The sequence below is a fragment of the Prosopis cineraria genome, unplaced genomic scaffold, assembly GCF_029017545.1.
Source record: "Prosopis cineraria cultivar Desert tree isolate PC_DT_omini unplaced genomic scaffold, ASM2901754v1 PC2, whole genome shotgun sequence".
In the NCBI taxonomy this organism is placed as follows: Eukaryota; Viridiplantae; Streptophyta; class Magnoliopsida; order Fabales; family Fabaceae; genus Prosopis; species Prosopis cineraria.
In genome coordinates, this window is record NW_026555333.1 from 6978333 (window position 1) to 6999159 (window position 20827).

The 20827-nt window shown below is 35.0% G+C and overlaps 1 protein-coding gene across 1 annotated transcript; it reads right to left on the reverse strand.

Moving 5' to 3' along the window:
* Positions 1–918: 918 nt before the first annotated feature.
* LOC129303356 (uncharacterized) lies at positions 919–13965 on the reverse strand. The gene is made up of 4 exons (XM_054942631.1): positions 11101–13965; positions 9139–10863; positions 2282–2537; positions 919–2186 (listed from the first exon to the last, which is right to left on the reverse strand). The coding sequence occupies exons 1-4, from the start codon at positions 13516–13518 to the stop codon at positions 1732–1734; spliced, it is 4854 nt and encodes a 1617-aa protein (XP_054798606.1). The 5' UTR covers positions 13519–13965; the 3' UTR covers positions 919–1731.
* Between the last annotated feature and the right edge of the window lie 6862 nt (positions 13966–20827).

Consider the following 20827-nt stretch of genomic DNA (forward strand, 5'->3'; position numbering starts at 1 on the left):
GAGCATCATTTTTAGATGTAAGATATATCCTAAGCCAAATAAAGAATATTTAGTGTTTAACTAAATAATAAACTGTTATATGATTATTCTAAACCAACAACTGTGTACATATGCAGAGTTAGTAATATGAGTTGAACCTGCAAGCTTAACCCACCAACCAACCAAAAAAGATGGGTTGTGTTGAAGAAAATGAGTTCATTTTATGTAAGATGATTTTAACCCATCTCACATAGCTTAAACCTACAATGGTCTTTTTTTTTAAAAAAAAAAGGATAGAAATTGCAAAATTGCTCTCGTCAATTCTCAATTATTAATTTTTTAAATTAATAATCATAATAAATTGTTGTTTATAAATTTAATTGACAATAAATAAACAATAGATAAAATTGAAAAAAGGACTAATTATGGTAACTTCATCTTATATCAAAGCTTAAAAAAAAAAACTTTCAAATTTTGTCACAAGTTAGGGAACTGAGGAGTACACCAATATGAAAATGATTAAGAAGTTTAATTCAATTATTTTTATTAGGAAGAGTAATAACTAAATCCTAAACGGCAAATTAATTAATAACAATGTGGCCCGCCCAAAAATATTATGAAAAATACAGGTTGTAAACATTATATTTATTTCAATAATTAATTGTAAATATAAAACTTTTATTACAAATTATTAGAAGTAAGGGTATTTGAGTCTCCACCAATCGATCATTTTCTGTAATTTGCAATTTATTATATACTTTCAAAATGTTTTGGAAATAACTTCCATTAAATTAGTTTTTTAAAATTAGAAAAATTACATAAAAAAAACTTTTTATTAGTGAATCGACAGGTTGATATAAATACAATCCATACAGATGCAAGTTATGCCACTTGCTCACTAAGCCACCAGCTCTATACGCATGAGGTCGACAATGGGAATACAATTAAGGCATACCCACTTCATTTCAGAAGTCACAACCACCACACATTAAGGCTCATTAAGGAATATGAACCGAGGAAACTATACAAATAATTCTTTTTTGTTCTTTCAAGCCAAAATACAAATATTTTTTTTTTCCCTGTGTACCTCCGAGATCTTGGGATGGACCTATACACAGGATGAAAAGATGGAAGAATGAGTTTAGGGGATGATGTACTCATGTAACAATGTGTCAAACGAATGATGTGCTTACTATCACCTAATCTAGCATGAACACTAATTCCATTCAAAGTGGTGGCTATATTATTCTTTGATCAATTTCTCTTCACATATTAACATTTAAAACTCAGTTTTCGTCCCGAGAGGGAGGGGATGGAGCAGGAAGAGGAGCAGAAAATATCTGTACAAAAGTGGCAGCCAAATTTCCATAGCCTTGAGCAGATCAGTGCAACGGTTCTGCTTAACTGAGCAGCAAAAACTGGAAAAAACTCCTGTCACGAGATGAGAGCAACAAAATCTCCACTGCCTCACTCTCAGCACCTCCTAATCGAAGTTCACTACGAATATCCGGTTAATGACAAAAGGCCACCACCCTTGAAGCAAAAACCAGACCTACGTCTAGCAAAAACAGGCCGAATCCAGTACTTGCCTCTTTGCAACTCTGCCATAAATTGAAGGGGTCCATTAAGTGGTCTGCCCATCACCTTTAGAGTACTCAGAAGCCTTCATAGCTTCAGCTGTCATGAGAGCAACCACAGCCTTGTGAATTGCAAAATCTGCCCTATGGAGCAACCTTTGCGCCCTCTCCCTCTTTAACTTAGCCATGTTATGTGCATGCTGAGCCGCACCAGACGGGTCATGCAACCGAAACTCATCAAGATCAGAACCATCCAATTGTTCATTCTCATGGCTGTAAGGCCCATCCAATAGGCACTCCCTGTGGCTTGGCGAGTCATATAAACCATATTCCACCTATGAACTCCATTTCTCTTTCCTGACATTCTCTGGTTGAAAGAAGTCATCATCTGCGAATCATTATGATACATAAACGACCCAAATTTCTTTGACTTGCCATGGTGAAATTTGAGGACATCATTTCTATCAAATCCATCTCTGCTTGTTGCGTAACATGCCATGCTGCCAGCTCCCCTTGGTGAGAATACCCTTGGAGATGTCTGAGGCAATGGAGAATCATCCAAAGAATCATAGTTATAGCCAGGGTAAGCAAGCTTCTCATCGCCAAATGCAAAGCCATTCTGTCTTCTTCCTGACAGGCCAAAAGTCCGATATTAAAATAAATAAATAAAAAAAAAACTTTCATTAGCCACAGCACAGGAATAAGCAAGTTCATCAAATACTCACCAAAAGTATGAAAACTATCTTGATCCGCTAAAAAGCTGTGTGTATGCCCAGAGACTGAAAATTTCTTTTGTGATCGTTGTTTTAATCCCTTGTTCATAACTTCCAAGCCCCGTGGTTTCAAACAGAAAGCAAACATAGGTGGCTTCTCCAATGTTGCAGCTTTATCCAGGCAGCCATTAGGACTAGGCATATTGTTCTTGGTAATGGCTGCTTCCCACTCCTTCAATTGTTGTTGATACCTTTCCCACAAAGGAGGCTGAATGGACAACAGAAATTATGTCCCATATTTCAGGAAAATAACCACCGAATATGCAGATCATGATAATAAAATAATAGAAAAGAGTAAAATAGAATTTGCAAATTTTAGTTGAGAGGGAAAAAAAGGAATTTTGAGAACAAATAATTTTAACAATGCAAGAAAAAATAGCACAACAACAGAGGACAAGGAATCCTCCAAAATATGATTCAAGAGCTTCTGCTCATAAAATAATACCAATCCCATGACCCCTAAAGAAACCGCTTGCAAAACCCAAGGCCCAAAAACAACTCTTTCCCAACGAAAACTATGAATCTATGATGGCGAGAAACAGCACCCTTCCATGGGATTTCACGCTTCTTGCTGCAAAACCTCTAAACAGCTTAAAAACACATATCAGCTAACCAAATACTAATTAAGATGCCAGCAGTGTAAGTCATGCTTGGTATGGATGAAAAAAGTGTCAGCAAAGGGAGATGGAAAGTGAACTCCTTGTCTTGATATGCTTAGTAGACATTATTCAAGTTACTAAAGAATTGATGTTTCCCTCATACAAGAGCAGTAAGCTTTCTTTGCTTTAGCTAAGACAAGGTTCTTCCTACCAAATAACAAAAAATGTATCGCTAACTTTGCCCTCATTTATAGCAAAACATTTTTAAAAATAAGCACCACCTAAATAAATACTTAAACATCATTTCTCTTAAAATATTAGCCTTCTATGTTATATCGTGATAATGCCCATCATTTTGAAAACTCAATTTGGGCATTCTAATGAAAGGTATTCATGTCATTTAGTCACTTTGACTCCCCTTCCTTTCCTTTCTTAATTGCTTCATACCAAACTTCCAATGCAAAATAAAGAAAAGGAGAAAATTTATCAAACACATTTTGAGCCCAAAAATCACTTTACATGAAAGCCTCTGTCCCTCTCCATTTCCTTAAAAAATGGCTTCGTCCTACCAAACATAACCTTAGAGATATGCCACACAGTTCATGATGCAGAAATGATGACACCTGCAAAACCAACATGTATGATACACATACACACAATCACAGAGCACTTTTATTTCCAATTTTTGAAAGTTACTTTGACGATTTTCTCTCTGTTTTTTAAAAATCTGATGCAAGACAGTCGTGTAAGGATGTTTGACAGGGTGCTTTAAGGAAAATAATGCTCAGGTTTAAATCAATATCAGTCTGCATATTTTAATCTGAGGTAGCATCAATTCCTCATAATGAATATGCCCTTTTTTATATTAATTTTAGAGTTAGGATTGCCAAAACTAAAGGATAAGTCATTTCCACTACCACAGATTTTCAATAGATTAGTGAATTTTGCATCATGCATTCATTTGTGCTGGAGGATGGGACAATGATGTAAAAGGCGCTCTAAGGCACCTGGGCGAGGCGCTGAACTTGGCCATCGCCTCTCAAGTGAAGAGAGGCAATGGGTTTCATCAGGCGCTTGCCTTTGAGCGCCTTGTACGCCTCGCATATCCTAAAGGCGCGCGACTGACAGCGCCTGGAAGCAGTGAAGATGAGAAGATCAGAAGAGAAGACAAAGACGTAAGATTTAGAAGAGAAGACGATAAAGGAAGATGAAGGAGTGAAGAATGCTGACTGGGTGTGAAAGAACCGAAAAGAAGAGTAGGAGTTGGTTTTTGTTCGGCTGCCGGTGTCGACTAGGTATGCAAGAATCAGAGACGAGAACTCGTCTGCACTCCACCGACTGGGTATGCAAGAATCAGAGACGAGAACTCATCTGCACTCCACTGACTGGGTACGACCGTATCGTGCGAGTATGCTAGCTGGCCATAAGTTCAGCATCGTGGACTGAATATCATCCATTAAAATATAATTTTTTTTAACCAAAATCCATTAAAATATGATAAAAAAATATAGTAAATAATTATAAAAAATGTAACAAATCCTATCTTGTGAGAGAAACGTATAACATATAATAAATTAAGGAAGATTTGAATTTTAAATAAAAGATAATGAAAAATATATATATAGAAAAAGATTTTAATTAATTATAAGAAATTATCTTTGATTTAAATTTTAAATATGATTGAGACAATTATAAAAGATTTAACAAATCCTATCCTATCTTGTGGGAGAAACATATAACATATAATAAATTAGGGAAGATTTGAATTTTAAATAAAAGATAATGAAAAATATTATATATAGAAAAGATTTTAATTAATTATAAGAATTATCTTTGATTTAAATTTTAAATATGATTGAGAAAATTTTGCTATCTGAAGGAAAATTTTTAGGAAAGTTTAAGACTTTAAAATCCCTCCCAATGTATATTTTTTAAGATATAAAAAGAAAACCTATTACTGTTCTTTGGTATTGGCATCAGTGTGTCTCGAGGCTTAGAGCAAGTGAGCAATATCTCCAAGGATCACGTCTTGCACATCTTGCACATCTTGCACTCTAACAATCAGGTTCTAACTTCTAAGTTTCAAACATCATATTATTTTCTATTTTTCTTATTTGATTTGTTTGATTTTAGGCCTTTAGCACTACAACACACAGAACAATTATTCAAAAACAAACCTTTAATTTTTCATTCTCTTTTTTGGTTTTTCCTGGTATTTTTCCCCAGTTTTTAGTGCTTCCATGACTGAAAGTAGTGGTCAAGGTCAAAACAAGCAACAAGAACAGAATAAGAGAAAAGACCCTGGATGGAAATATAATTTCTTGAGTGACCCAAATGACACCAATACTGTAACTTGTTCCTTTTGTAACAAATATACAAAAGGAGGGATTCATAGGGCTAAGTTGCATCAAGTTGGAGGTAATAGGAATGCTGCTAAATGTTTGAAGTGTCCTGATAATGTGAGGAAGGAGTTGCAAGATTACATGGACAAAAAAAAGGTAGAAAAAGAGACATATGATAATCCAATTATAAATGTTGTGGATATAAGTATGCATGGTGAAGAAGAGGAGAGGAGGAGGAGTTGTATGGAAAGAAAGGAAAAAATGTTATGCTTACATCAAAGAAGCCTAGACAAAAAGGTCCCATGAATTCTTTTATGAGGAAACCAGAGCAAGTTATTCAATTACGAAAACAAGGAAAGTTGCGAGATGGAAATATAACTGATAAATTTGATAAGGAGAGAAGAGCTATGGTTTGTCAATACAACAACAACAACAACAACAAGCCTTTATCCCACTAGGTGGGGTCGGCTACATGGATTGCAAGACGCCATTGTGCTCTATCATTTATTAAGCTTTTAGAAATATTATTAATTAAGAGATCACGTTCAACAACTTCCAAGAGTGTTCTCTTAAGCCTTCCTCTACCTCTCTTAATCGGACTCAAAGTTATATGTTCCACTCTTCTCACTGGTGCCTCCCTTGGTCTTCTTTGTACATGCCCAAACCATCTCAACCGATTTTCTACCATTTTTTTCCTCAATAGGTGCCACCCTCACTTTTTCACGTATGTGCTCATTTCGAATTTTATCTTTACGTGTATGTCCGCACATCCATCGTAACATTCTCATCTCTGCTACTCCAACTTTATGCTCTTGCTGTCCCGTTAGAGCCCAGCATTCACTACTATATAAACATTGCCGGTCTGATAGCAGTACGATAAACTTTCCTTTAAGTTTATTAGGCACCTTACGGTCACAAATAACTCCTTTAGCTTTTCTCCAATTAAACCACCCAGCTTGAATTCTATGTGAAATATCTCCACTGATTTCGCCATCATTTTGGATAATGGCTCCCAAATATCTAAACTTTTCCACTTGAGGTATTATGGTTTGTCAATACATTGGTCGATTTTTCTACCAAGCTGGCATTCCATTTAATGTTGCTAACATGGATTCCTTTAAAATTATGATTGAAGCTATTGGACAATATGGTCCAAATCTAAAACCCCCAAGTTACTATGAGTTGAGGGTGCCAATTTTGAAGAAAGAAGTTGAACTTACAAATGATATGATGAAAAATCATAGAGATATGTGGAAAAGAAAAGGCTGTTCCATTATGCTTGATGGGTGGACTAGCCGAACAAATAGAAGCTTGGTAAATTTTTTAGTGAATTGCCCAGTTGGCACAATGTTTATAAAATCTGTTGATGCATCATCATATGTTAAAACAGCAGAAAGATTATTCAATTTGATTGATGATTTTGTTGAACACATTGGGGAAGAGAATATTGTTCAAATAGTGACGAATAATGGGTCTAACTTTAAAGCTGCTGGTAAATTATTAGAAATGAAAAGGTTGAATCTTTTTTGGACACCATGTGCAGCACATTGTGTAGATCTTATATTAGAAGACATTGGAAAAATTTCTAGGGTATCAAAGACTTTGGCAAGAGCAATCAATTTGACAAGGTATATATATAACCACGTAGGACTTCTAAATATGATGAGAGAGTTCACTAAACAAAAGGAGTTGGTGAGGCCTGGCAAAACTAGATTCTGCACTTCATATCTTACTCTTAAAAACATTCATCAACAGAAAACTGCATTGAGGACTATGTTTACTTCAGAGAAGTGGGAATCAAGTAAGTGGTCAAGAGAACCTAAAGGAAAGCGTGTGGTTGAAAGTGTGCTTATGCCTTCTTTTTGGAATACTGTTTCTTATATATTAAAAGTTATGGGACCTCTTGTTCGAGTGCTAAGACTTGTAGATAATGAAAAAAAACCAGCCATGGGTTATATATATGAAGCAATGGATAGAGCCAAGGAGGCAATTCAAAAGGCATTTGATAATAATGAAGATAAGTATAGAGAGATTTTTCACATTATTGATGAAAGGTGGAATTGCCAACTTCATCAACCTCTACATGCTGCAGCTCATCTCCTAAATCCAAAATATTATTATGACAACCCAGGTATAGAGTTTGATGAAGAAATCACTAGGGGCCTAATATCTTGCATAGGGAGACTTGTGAAAGACCCAACCGCCCAAGAGAAGATCATGAATGAATTGACAATATATAAAAGAACAGAGGGACTTTTTGGGGTTGATTTGGCCATTAGAACAAGGAAAACAAGAGCTCCAGGTAGATTATAATCACACATTAGTTATTTAATAGTCCTAGTTTTACTAATTTAGTTAAATAATTATGTATTATTTTTATGACTTTGTAGCGGAATGGTGGGCTTCTTATGGAAGCTCTAGCCCTAATTTACAACATTTGGCAATCAGAATACTAAGCCTTACTTGTAGTGCATCAGGCTGTGAACGTAATTGGAGTGTGTTTGAGCAAGTTAAATTTAAATATTTCAATTTTTTAAAATAGGTCAATGTTATGTTTTATCATATCTTCACTTCATATTAAGATAATTAATTATTATATATGATTTTTCCACTTAGATTCATACAAAAAAGCGGAACAAGCTTGCTCAAGATAGACTCAATGATTTGGTCTTTGTGAAATACAATCAAGCACTGAAAAATAGATATGATAGGCAAGATGTAGATCCCATTTCCTTGGCGGATATTGATGAAAGTAATGAATGGCTACTTGGTAGTATGATGGATGTCGATGAGGACGCAGCAGATGAGCGTGTTTTTGGTGATGATGAGAATGAAGAGTTAACATGGGGGGCTGTTGCATCAGCAACAGGGGTTGGAGAACCAATTAAACAAACAAGAAGCCAAAGCCAAACTAAAGGAAAAAAAGCTAGCTCATCTAGAGCCAAAGGAAAACAACCGATTACCAACATTGAGGAACTTGCAAATTTTGATTCAGATGAGTTAGAGGAAGACGATGAAGGATATAAATCCAACAATGAAGGAGGAGAAAGTCCTGAGCTTGCCGCATCTGAATCTGATTCAGATTTCTAGTTTGATTTTTTTATAGGCCTCAATATTGTTTTTTCATATTTTAAAGACATTTTATGCACTTGATTGATTATTGGAATAGTTTATATTATTTTGTTGTAATTTTGTAGAAGTTTATGATTGAAGTAGATTTATATTTATCACTTTATCTATGGTTTGTTATCTATAATCTATGTATTATGCATTTTATCTATAGTAGCACCTTGCTTCACTCAGGCGTGCGCCTTTGTAGCGCCTTGCGCCTAACGCGTTTTACTAACTTTGCGCCTTGAGTGCGCCTTTCGCCTTTAACAACACTGGGATGGGAATATGTTCCTTGTCCCCAAAACACAATGGCAAAGCAGCAATGAGTTTCAAGAACAAGCTATAGTTAATTAAGATTGGAAATCACGTTTAAAAAGACAGTGTTTTGAAGAATTGCATAGCGGTCAGTAAGTATACAGTAATATAAATTGCTTTCACATCGAAGCCAGAAGAAATTATAGAATCTACTGTCCTGAAAAAATAGACTTTGAAAAAAAAAAAAAAAACCATCTCTTAAGATGCTAAACTCAGCAATAGCTTGAACAATTGAACTTAGGTTTGAAAGGGCCATAAAACATTAATGAATTAAGTAACAAAGCCAAGCATCAATCAAGTGCATAATGACAACATCTGTTCCATCTCTCTCCTTCAAATTCCATTCATCTTTGCAAGCAAAGCATGTCACATCATGTGGGATATTCCTAAAATTTAAATTAAAATGCCAGCAACTGAATAATAAGGAAAGCTTAGACAGTACCTGGAAATTTCGAATTAAAGCCATTCCCTTTTTCTTCCTTCTCTGCTGCCAATGCTCATAGATGGCATGGACAACACACAAGGGCCTAATATCAGGCATGAGTTCCTCTATTTCATTTGGAGCAAATTCAACACGTTGCTGAGCAAATGCAGCCTTTTCAAACATGTCCATTATCTTCTCAAAAATTTCATCAGATAAACCTTCACATTCATTGCAGTCTTTTTTGGAATTTTGAATGCCAAAAAGCCAGTTCTCATCCTCACTATCCATTTCATACAAGACACGTAATGGATCCAAAGCCATCTCAACATCTGTTTCAACCTGATGGAAATACTTGGAACTACGAACAAATGCAACTTCAGTTCCATTTTCATCATTCTCTTTTATAGAGCGAACGCCAGGAATGGGTATATTTTTTACTGAAGCAGCACGGATATTCCGATTATAGCATTCCTGATGCATCTCCTTGAAAAGAGCCCATTGACTTCTATCAGTAAATTCCAATACCCAATCCTTACCTCCTTTCCACATCATAGCATGTGTGTAACGATTTGTTGATCCAGGCTGAAGAAACTGATGGGCTTTATATGAATACCTTGTAATCCCAGAAAGTTTTACAGAAAGTTTCCACTCATTATGATCAAAAAGCTCTAACACAACCTGTGCACCAGATTCTCTCCACCCCTTCTCACCAAGGGTAATCAACACATTTGCATTACAATATAAAGAATCAAAATTCTTTTCAAGGCCTCCAGAAACATCAGATAACTTCTTCTCATTGGCTTTTCTAATTCGTTTGTGAGGAACCCCTTTCTCATTTTGGCTTTTGCACCTTGAACTAAAATCATACCCATGAAAAGGCAAAGAATACGATACTTGTGTTCTAGGCTTTTTGGGTCCGTTACTAAAACCATTGTGAAGAGTGTCAGCCTTTCCGTCTGACCCCCCATGAGATGGTAACCCAAATGATGACGAGCTATTTCTGTTCCTATGCCAAGAACTTCTGGGTGCAGTTGGATTAGGGCTTTGCATGAAACCTCCATTTATATTCCAAGACAAATCAGAAGAGTGCTGAGCATTATGCAAATCACACTCCACAGATTTATCACTATGGTCAATTGAAGATATATGGATACTAAGATCACCCGCAAAAGAATGGGATACATCTCCAACCTTCTCCTCACCAATTAAAGAACTTGAGGGTAAAGGGTAATGTTCTGCCCTCAAACTATGGGATTTCTCCTCTGATAACTGAATAGTACTAAGCCTCCCAGAACCATAAGAGTTAGAAGTTCCAGAGCTACTAAGAGCAATGTTCTGACTATTTTGAGGAAGAACTCCATCACTGCAAACAGAAGAACTAATTACCAACTTGGGTTCAGCAAAAGAGTCACCTTTTGACAAAACCATCATATTCTGCTTCAGATTAATTTCAGATTTCTTGTTAGAGCAATCATCAAGGCCAGAGCAGCCATCCGTCATGAGACCAGAGCTTTCTTGATCAGTTAGTGGAATGTGATCACAAAAGCTTACATGAGCTACAGATCGCTCCATCAGGAGCTTAAGGTGCAAACTAAGAAAAAATGTAGGCACAGCAGTGAAAGAAAGAGCGAATGGAGGAAGCTTCTGATTGGCAGTATCAAAACAGTGATTAGTACGGACCTTGGTGGACTCTTTAGAAATACCCATAATATTAATGCCTTGCCTAGTTCTCTTCTGCATGACCTATACAAAAAGTTATAAAAGTTGATCCAGCATCAAGAAGGATAATAAAATATACAACATAGGTGAACTTGCATTAACTTACAAAAGATTTGATGCAATTTCAAGAAAAATTAAATAGAGAAAGAGACAAAGTTGCATTATTTATCTTTATAAACTAGATACAAAGATACAAAGAATATGTCAATAACTATTCTGGTTAAATTCTTAACAGAGAAGGGGCACAATACAAGGAAGTACCTTAAATGATGAGGACTTGCCAGTAGAAGTAAAAGAGAACTGGCTTGATCCATTTTGAAGAGCCTGAACATTATCATATGTGCATTCAGAGATATGGAGCTGCTTACTGAGCAGGCAACGACTCTTGAGTTTTGAATCTAGGTACATCCATTTCGAATTCTTCACTCTGGAGAAGTTATAAAATGCAAACACAAGCTGCTTCTTTAAGTCATATAAACATGAAAACTTGAATCTTATAGATGTAACTGGCAACTGCAGGTCAAAATACATCCCTTGGTCAGCAGGTTGACGAAATGCCCTAAGGACTAGAAAGATAAATGATGCGGCCATCTTCAAGCAACCTTCAAATAACAGAAATCTCAACCCAACCACATTATCCACAAAAAGCATCTCCAAATGAACTCTTGGCCACTTCATCATCAGTGTACCACATTGAAGCAGCAGTGTAGAATGAAGTAACTGCAAATTCTGCAATTCAAATGAGCTGTTTATCACCAAATGCACTGGAAAGTCCAAGTCAAATTTGAATGCTGCTGACTCCATGTCACGGAAACATATTTTCAATACCCCTGCATTGTTAGTGGACCACAAAGGCCCATCAATCTCAAAGCTCCTAGTGTCTGGTTCTTTTACTTCCCCACCCCTGCCAAAAACATGGTTAAAGAAACTGGAACCAGATGCACTTACTGTTACACGTTTCTCTTCAGACACAGGAGATAATGGAGTTGACCTGCGAAACCGCCTTCTAAAGTATACAATAGGTGTCTTGCCATCTTTAGGGCAAGCAGCCCTTGGCAATGAGGAATTCTCACTATACCGATTACCTAATTTATCTTGCAATAGGGAACTGCTGGAAGGTTTACATTCATCATCTATCCAGGATCTCTTAGCTAAACCTCCCTGTAGTCCAGCAGGTTCCTCATAAAAGGTTGAGGCTGAATTCAAAACTGTAGCAGAAGTTCTCTGTTTCTTATTGCCATGGAAAGAGGATTTAACTCGACAAGAAGTTCGAGCCAGCCAAGAAATTATAGGCTCAGAATCCATACAGTTTTCATCACAGCTATCATTCTTTGTAATCAGTTCCCTCCGTCTTTCTTGTCTGGACTTGCTTCGCCTTTGCTCATCAGATCTTTTGCTTCCCATTACAGCTCTTTTTCTCATGAACTTTCTTGGAACTTCACTGGGAAATAACAGGAGTTTGAACCTCTCAGTTTGGAGATCAATCCATTCTTCATCACGATCATCATATTTGATATGGTGAAGCATTTTTTCTTTGTCATAATCATTGATAAGTCCATAATACCAACTCTGGTCTAGAGGCCAAAAAACCTTGATTCTCCGATTCAAAACCCAATATGCATCTAAACCACCCAAGAAAATTTCATAAAAGTGGCGCCTCTTCCTGGAGTTACCTCCCTCTTTGTGTTGATTCCTTGGCCTCAAGACCCTTGAAGCAGCATCAACAGATGCAAATTCAGCACCTGATAAAGACTTCAACCCATGACAAACATGATTTCGACCAGAAGATAGCAAGAAGGGCAAACCATTTGCTGCAGGTAAAGTGGAAGACTTACTACCAGAGGAAAACCCTGTACAACTGGGATCAAATCTTGAAGATAGCATCCTTGCAGCATTCTCCTCAAGATTCTCCTCCTCATCTTCTAGTATTTTGTCAGATATTTTACTACTATTGATTGAAGCATCAGCCTGCTTGGAAGAACTCGTATTATCAAGAAGTAAAACATCTTGCTCCCTCCTGGACTTCTTCAAAGAATCATCATCATTATTTACAACAGAACAACAGGCAGGGCCTTCGTTCTCCTTGAAATGCTTAACCAAATTCAAATCACTTCTATTTTCCTTAGATTCATCAAAATCTCTCTTCTTTCTAACAGATGGTGATTCAGTCCTATCCAAATCATCAGCACTTAGATTAGTCATATGATCAACATGACCACTTTTACAATCATTCTGCCCTACCAGAATCGGTCTTTGACCACCTGCAAATTTCTTCCTCCCCACAAAATCCCTTTTTCGCTTCGGAATATGAACAGCACCATTGTCTAGAATAAGTGATACTCTATTTAAATCACTACTGCCACACAATCTCTGACTCAGCCCCAACTTCAGTTCATGCAAATCCTGTTCACCAGAACATGGCTCAACTTGACATTCTTCATCAACAATCCTTTTGCCGCCACTATCAGCATTTTCTAAGCTCCTCAAAGACACTTCCTTCCTAGATTTCCTCTTCTTGCTCCTCTTCTCATCATCAACCCTGGGAGCGATACTGTTCCTCTTAAAATTCTTGTTTAGAGTCTCCTTCGTCTCTTTTGATTTATATAAACTTTTAAGATCCAAAGTTCTCGATTTTTTGGGAATCAGTGTCCCATAGGAATTCTCTGATCTATCTTCCATCAACAATCCCCAGAAGAGACGCCCGGGCAAAAAATTCCCAAATTTCACATTCCATCACACATGCCTTTTCACGTTCTTCAGATCTGTTGCACCAGACCGACGAAAATAAATCATTCCTCGACCAGCCCAAAAACTAAGACCATGCCAATCTCCCCTGTATTAGGCGAATTCCATTTCACAGTACCAGAAAAATTAACCCCGAAACAAGAGCACTTCGAATACTTACCGCAAATGATTCACCAAGAAATATTCGATTCATCCAACAGAACATGGAGATCACGAAGAAGAATCATGGGATGAATGTTCAACTCTCACCTACGCCATTTGAAACCCTAACAAAATCCCCGATTTTGGAACAAATTTTCCAGATAATTCGATTTCTCTAATTTTTTTCTACCAAAAAAAAAAAATTCACAATTGTCCGTCTAGGGTTTCTTCAATTTCTCGAGAAAAGGCTTAAATCGGAAATAACCAAAAAATAATAACTCGAAATAATACACTCCGAACACACACACACACACACACACACGAGCGTTTTATTCGAAATGGGCACGTGGCAGAATACCGTTTGTTGGATTGAAATACAATGGTTGCGTCCTTTGCGGTAGAATCAACGAGTTCTTCGCGAGCGGACGGCGGAGATGTGAATGGCCAGGATTGAACCCTTTGCGCCCTTAGTGTTGATTATTGGCTCCAGGCTTCTATCCAATAAAAATGAAAAAATGTCTTATTAATTAAAACAGATTTTTAAACGAAATGGGGGTAGAGGCGACAATGTGAATGATGGTTAATCTCATAATGATATGTAAATACTTCTCTAAATGTTAGACACTCTCAAGATTCAGTCCATTTAAATTTATATTTTACTACTAGAGAGAAAATAAAAGGAAAGATATCAATCAAAGATCACTAAAAAAAAATTATATCAGTCAATGATCATTTATTGTCAAAATTCAAATAGATATATGTTGATTTAGGTTATTCTTTTTATAATAAATATTCATTTAAGTTTTAGCAACATCTTATTTTAAATTAATAATAGTCCATTCGAGTTTATTTTTCATTTGAACTTTAATGATAACTAGTCCTTCAATAATATAAAGTTTATTCAACGATCCTTGATTGCTATTTTTCAAAAATAAAATGGAACCCCTATCACTATTTTTTCCTATCGTTGGGGCCTTTTTTGGTATGAGTAAATAGGTGCTGATGAAGTGAGAGTAGACAAAGAAATGCTCATTTTAAATATTTTATGTATAGGAATGGCCCATTACCTTATTTGAGGTAATGAGCATTTCTTTCAGGGATCATGGGAATGGTTCCATTTCCTTAGAAATGAATATTTTTGGACTAAAATACCTCTAATTAATAATTTTATAAGCATAAGTGCCCCTTCTATTTTTGTCTTAATTTTACCCCACCTATTTTTGTTTCCCTCCATTCACTTGAAATTCTCCATTACCATCCTTCTTCTCCATCATCAATCTGTATTTGATTTTGGTTTGAGTTCAACTTCATCAATTACAAATCTGATCTTGGTTCAAGATCGAATCTCCCACTCCACCTTCATTAAACAAGAGGATGAAAGGATGAAAGCATGTGAAGAAGAAATGGGTAAACATATCTGGGTTGTTCAAAATGAGAACAAAGGTATTCCAGCATTTTATCATTATAAATTTATAATCACATATATTAAGTAAAAATTACTCAACCATTCCATCAAAATACCAAACATGTTTTTAAAGCTTATTCTCATTTATTATCTTATTCCTTTTCCTATTTTGCTGGCTATTCCTATTCCATCAAAAATCATTCCATTATACCAAATAAAGCCTGACAGTTGATGGCACGAGATCAATCATGTAGAATTTTTTTTAGATAAACCTAGAGTACCATGTAATTAATGAATTAGCCAATTAAAATGCACCATTTTAGATCCATTTAATCTTGTATGACACACTGTCACTCTCCAATTTACTTCCTTAATTTTAAATCCTTTTAGTTAATGCTCCATTGTAAAAAAAATTCTTTCTATTATTTTTTAATACTCTCTCTCTCTCTCATCCCCACTACATAATCAATTTCCATGATTTACCAATTCTTTTTTCTGAACCATCACAAAGATTCATGTGCTTTTCCAAATCTAGATGAACCCAAAAAATATTTTTCCTATTAACGAATTTAAAATCTCATTTTTACATTTTTTCTAAACTTTTTCCTATAAACAAAACTAAAGTGTTTTCTTAGAAATAGAACTAAAATATTTTTTTGTATCTTCTCACATTATTATTAATTTTATGGATTGACGCACCCTATCCTCATCCCCTCAATTATTAGTAAAGAGAATCATTCTCACACATCTCCCTCTCCCTTATACTACTTCCATTAATCATTTTGTATGACTCATGACCTCTTTTATTTGTTTAATTTTAGTTCATGAAATTATAGACAATAGAGGTGGGCAAAAGATTGGAAATATAGAAAAAGGTTGCAACATCATAAAAACTTATCAGAGTTAATTAAATTAATTAAGAGTAACATGATAAGTTTAGTGCTAACTCAAGTAAAATATGTCGTACAGATAAATATTGGCTTTATTAGGCCCTAATAGAAACTTAGAATTGTTCTTTAAGTAGTGTTACGTCACATTATGCCTAAATTAATGGACTAGATTAGGGTTGTCTACCTCCATGTCATCTGCTGTGGTGAATGTTTCGTATTTGAACTTCCATATTCACCTTTCAAACAAAAAAAATGGAGAGAGTGAGTAAGAGTCTGAGGGAGTTTAGTTAGAGCTATGCTAAGGTAACAATTGGAGGCTATTTGAAGCCTAAACACCTTGGATTGACCCTAAGTTTGTGCATTTGAGCCCATTAGATGCTCAATTAACTATATATGAGTGCTTTTCATTTGGTAAAGCCAAGAGTTAAGGTGAAGATTCAACTAAGGGCAAAAGGGAGGCCTTGAAGGCTAGAGACTAAGCGATTTACTATAATGTCTCTAGATAATTATGTGTACTCGAAACATATTGCTAATTAGGGGTCTATTAGTGTTATTTTGATAATAGATTATTTCTACTTGCATTTTGTAGCCTTAAATGTTGACTTTGACATTTTAATTGATCTTAGCCTTAACAGGGTTCAATTCCCTAGCCTGCATCTTGCGTGGGCCAAGATGGTTATGCAAGTGTATGTTATTATGTTAAACTTGTTCAAAATGTCAACATTTGATAAGGTTATGATTTGAGAAACTTCACAATCTCTGCCTATTTATGTTTTTAGGCATTAGGTGGTCAAATTTGATAATATTTAGACTTTAATGTATGTGATTGATTGAATGTGTATATTATGTGCTATTGAGTGTGGTTCAAAGCCAAAGAGGGCTAGTGGCTTGTGGTTTGGAATTTAGGCTTCCAATTGAGTTTTGAAAGTGTAAAAGTGGTAAATTAGCATCCAATATCCTAAATCTCTATATGATTTAAATTGTTGTAAAACTAAGGCTACTAGCTAGATTATAAAATTATTTAAGTATGGGCGCTTGAATCACCTTAATTAGAGATTTGAGTGAAAAATTGTGTGCGCTAAAAGTTGGAATTGGAATGTTGTCCTAATAGTATTGCTGTCAAACAATGTGCATCATGATAATTGCACATTAGTTGTGATGCACAACATAGTGAAGGTTGGGCACAATGCATGGTGGTTTAGCTATGATAAAATCTCTTTATACCACATGCCACGATGCATGTGTGTAACATTCTAAATACTTGCCTTTTGAGTTAGTTAAGTTAATAACATTTTAAGAGAGTTTAAAGATATTTATATATATTGAAAAATGATTTTATAATCAATTAGGGCCTAAAAGAAGATAAAAAAATAAAGTGATCTACCTCTGCAATAAAAAAATTTTAAAGGGTAAATGATAATATTTTTAAGTAATTCTTTTTACATTAGAAAATAGATACCTCAGGCTTTCTATAGAATTCTAATTCACAATTTTTTAAAATGTGTGAAACTAGTTATGAATTTTTGAAATTAGGTTAATGAAATTATGTTGTTAGCCGTGGCGAACGACACATTTTCATACCTAAATTTTCTATCACGAAACATAACAACAAAGATGAGTTTTGAGTGGGTTGGGGCAATATTTAAAGAGCTTCGCTAGGGTGTTATAAAGGGTATGCATTGAGCACGCTTTTGGGCCTCTAATCACTAAGGTAACCTTCCATAATCCCTTTACTATCTTCTAAACTCCTATTTAATCTAGTTTATGTAGATATTATGTTAGGGTTTCATTTTTTAGGATGCCTAACCCTTGGTTTGAATTATAAGGCTTGTTTGAAGTTAAATAACTATTATTTAGGTTGTTTTGATAATATTTATTATAAAGGGGTGCTTAAATCTGAAAATCTAAAGTTGTTTGGGATTAGATTAAGCTAATAAGGTTAGCTAATAATGTTTTTTAAGTTTAATGAAGGTTAAAGAAGTTATTGGAAGTATGTTTTGGGGTTATTTTTGCTTATTCAAGCTTAATAAGGGTTTGAGGCCTTGACTATGATTAAGGTTAATTAAGAATGATTAGTTATCAATGTTGTCTGTTAATTATTGTAGATTGAATGCTTTAGAGCTCTTTAGGTTTGTTATGAGCTCCTTTAGAATCTAAATTATATTCTTGGGCTGGTAAACTAAGGGTGGAGGTAACCAAGAGTTAAATTCTCATAGATAATTACTATTTGCAATTATGAGTGGTATGTTAATGATTGTAATGAAAATGATGATGTGGATATGCAAGCATGTGGTTAATGATTATTGAGCATTATGTGATGTGTAGTTATGAGTTTGTTTATTAATGAAATATAATGATTGATTTTGTTTGGGTTGTATAGTTATTAAGTATAACATCTTGAAAAACTAATTAGGATTAAGTTAAGAAAAAGGAAGTAATTGAGTTAATTATTGAGGTGTGTAGTCAAAGAGGTCTAATTAATACGATTGATTGTGATTTCAATCTTAAAAATGGGTCTGAAGTGAAGTCAGGTTACCTAGATATGAAAAAGGGAGAAAATCTGAAGGAAGTGATTTTGTGCCACACGCCGTGGCATATGGCTCATTCGCCGTAGTACATGTATAGTAATCAACCTAGGGACAAGCCTCTTTATGCTATATGCCATGGTACATGATGCATCCGCCGTAGCGCATAGCCAACTATTCTAATAAAGAGCACATAAATCAAAAAAAAAAATCAAAAGGAGAGGAAGAAGAAAATGAAAGGGGTGAAATTTCTTTGCTAGGGTTTGCTTCTTTGGAGCTTTGAAAGTATCTTAAAGTTAAATAACACATAAGGTAAGTTTTCTAAGCTTATTTCTTCCCTTTCTCTTCCATTTTTTCTAGTTGGGAAATTAAGGTTTGAATTATAATGATGATTTTTGGTCCATAGAAGCTGTGGCTCCAAATCCATTAACTTAAATAGAGTTAATAGGGGTTGTTTAATCTATTTAAACCTAGCATTTATAGTGTTGTGGGTTTTGGTGAGTGTGGGGTAATAAATACCCAAAAATCCACCATTAATAAGGTGGTTAGAGCAATATGGTTCTATTAACGGCTAGTTAGGAGTTCAATGAAACTAATGGGAGCTAGAGAAAGCTAAAAAACTCTATGAGTACCTTTGTATGTGAAGGGTTTAAATCTTAAGAGTGAAAAAGTATTAAATTTGATAGTGAAAACAATATAAAAAGGGACATTAATGTTTAAAATTATGGTTAAATGTAGACAGATTGCTTTAGGCACCTTCAAGCTTTGAAAGTGTGAATTTAAGGGGTAAGCCTTTGACATCTTAAAGGTTTGAAATAACTGAGCGAATTCTTTCTCGTACTTTTATGTGTTTATTAATTTATTGGTTTACATGTATAAACTGAAATGTGTTAAATTATTTGAAATGCAAGTAAGGCATAAAATATTCAAATAAATTAATTTTTCAAGGTTAAATGATTCCTTATTAACGGAGTTCGACGATTTTATGCTATGTGGAGTATAATGAGTATGTGTTAATGTAGTTCAATAAGTATATATGATTGTTTGGTGTTTAATGATGTGATATATAGAGTTCAATGATGTGATTGTTTATGGAGTTCAACAATGTGAGTGATTGTGGAGTGCAATGATTAGTATATATGTGTAATATGATATCTAATGGTGACTTAAGTATGATGATGATGTTGTGCATACCTATATGGTGAAATTTTTCATGCTATGAAAAATTGCATTTTGATATATTGCATGATCATGAGAGGTAGGAGTTTACCTATAAAAAGGAGTAGAGGATTACAATCCACGTGGTAAGGTTTCCATCAAACTTTGATGGTTGCCTAGATTTGTTATACTTATCATCCTACTTATTCGATGAGGGAATGTCATACTAGTTCAATGATAGACTCGAATCTAACTAGCCTTTTCACTTGTTTGAAGAGAAAGCTAGTTTAGGGAAAATGATACCCTACGGTATGAGATTTGGGAAAAACTATGACCCACAAGTGAGTGAAAAAACCTTGGCCAGGTAGCTTCTCACATATGAATGGCTAGGGTAGTCTCATCCCTTAAACGAGCCTAGTGTGTTTAGCTTATAATTTCGTGTCAGGGGAATAAGGAGAATATAAGAGAGGCGTGATCATGTATATTGTGATAAAAGAGCACATGATTGTCTGTATTGTAACCCTCATGATAAAAACACATGATTCGTGTATAATAATGTAAAATGAGCTATTGTATTATCACTTGGTGATTATACGCTTGCAATGATGTGAAGTATGATGCTATGCTTGAACTTATTGACTTTGTGATGTGCATGACTATGTTTGCTACTTGCATTTAAATTGGTTAACATGCATTAGTATAAGTTAGATAAACCTTGATTACTAAGTAGTTGTACTCACTCTATTATCTTCAACATTACAAGAACTAGCTCAATGGGACAAGGCAGAGGGAAACAAACTAAGGCTTAGGATTCTATCATAAAAATTGTAGGCCTCTTATGATCTTGTCAAATGGGATTGTCCATGTTTTTGGGCTTACTTACACTAGGAAGTTGTTAGACTATATTGTGTATTTTGGGCCTTAGAATGTATATGTGTTAATTATGTAATCTACTATAAGGCTAAAATACTAGTATAAATAGAAAGTTAGTAAAATTGTGACTTTTATGAGATGATATGATGATTTATGAATTTTAAGACTTCCCCTCTTATTTTTGTGATTTCAACATTAAAAATGTGTTGTGTATGTGTTATTAGTGATGTAGTATATTGTACAAGTTTAAA

Bases quoted from the DNA above. Each gene is read 5' to 3' on its own strand.
- LOC129303356 (XM_054942631.1), bottom strand. From the start codon at position 13,518: ATGGAAGATAGATCAGAGAATTCCTATGGGACACTGATTCCCAAAAAA. The intron at 10,864-11,100 runs GTACTTCCTTGT...CTTTTTGTATAG, and splicing joins GCAAGTCCTCATCATTTAAG to GTCATGCAGAAGAGAACTAG. The intron at 2,538-9,138 runs GTACTGTCTAAG...TTGTCCATTCAG, and splicing joins CTTTAATTCGAAATTTCCAG to CCTCCTTTGTGGGAAAGGTA.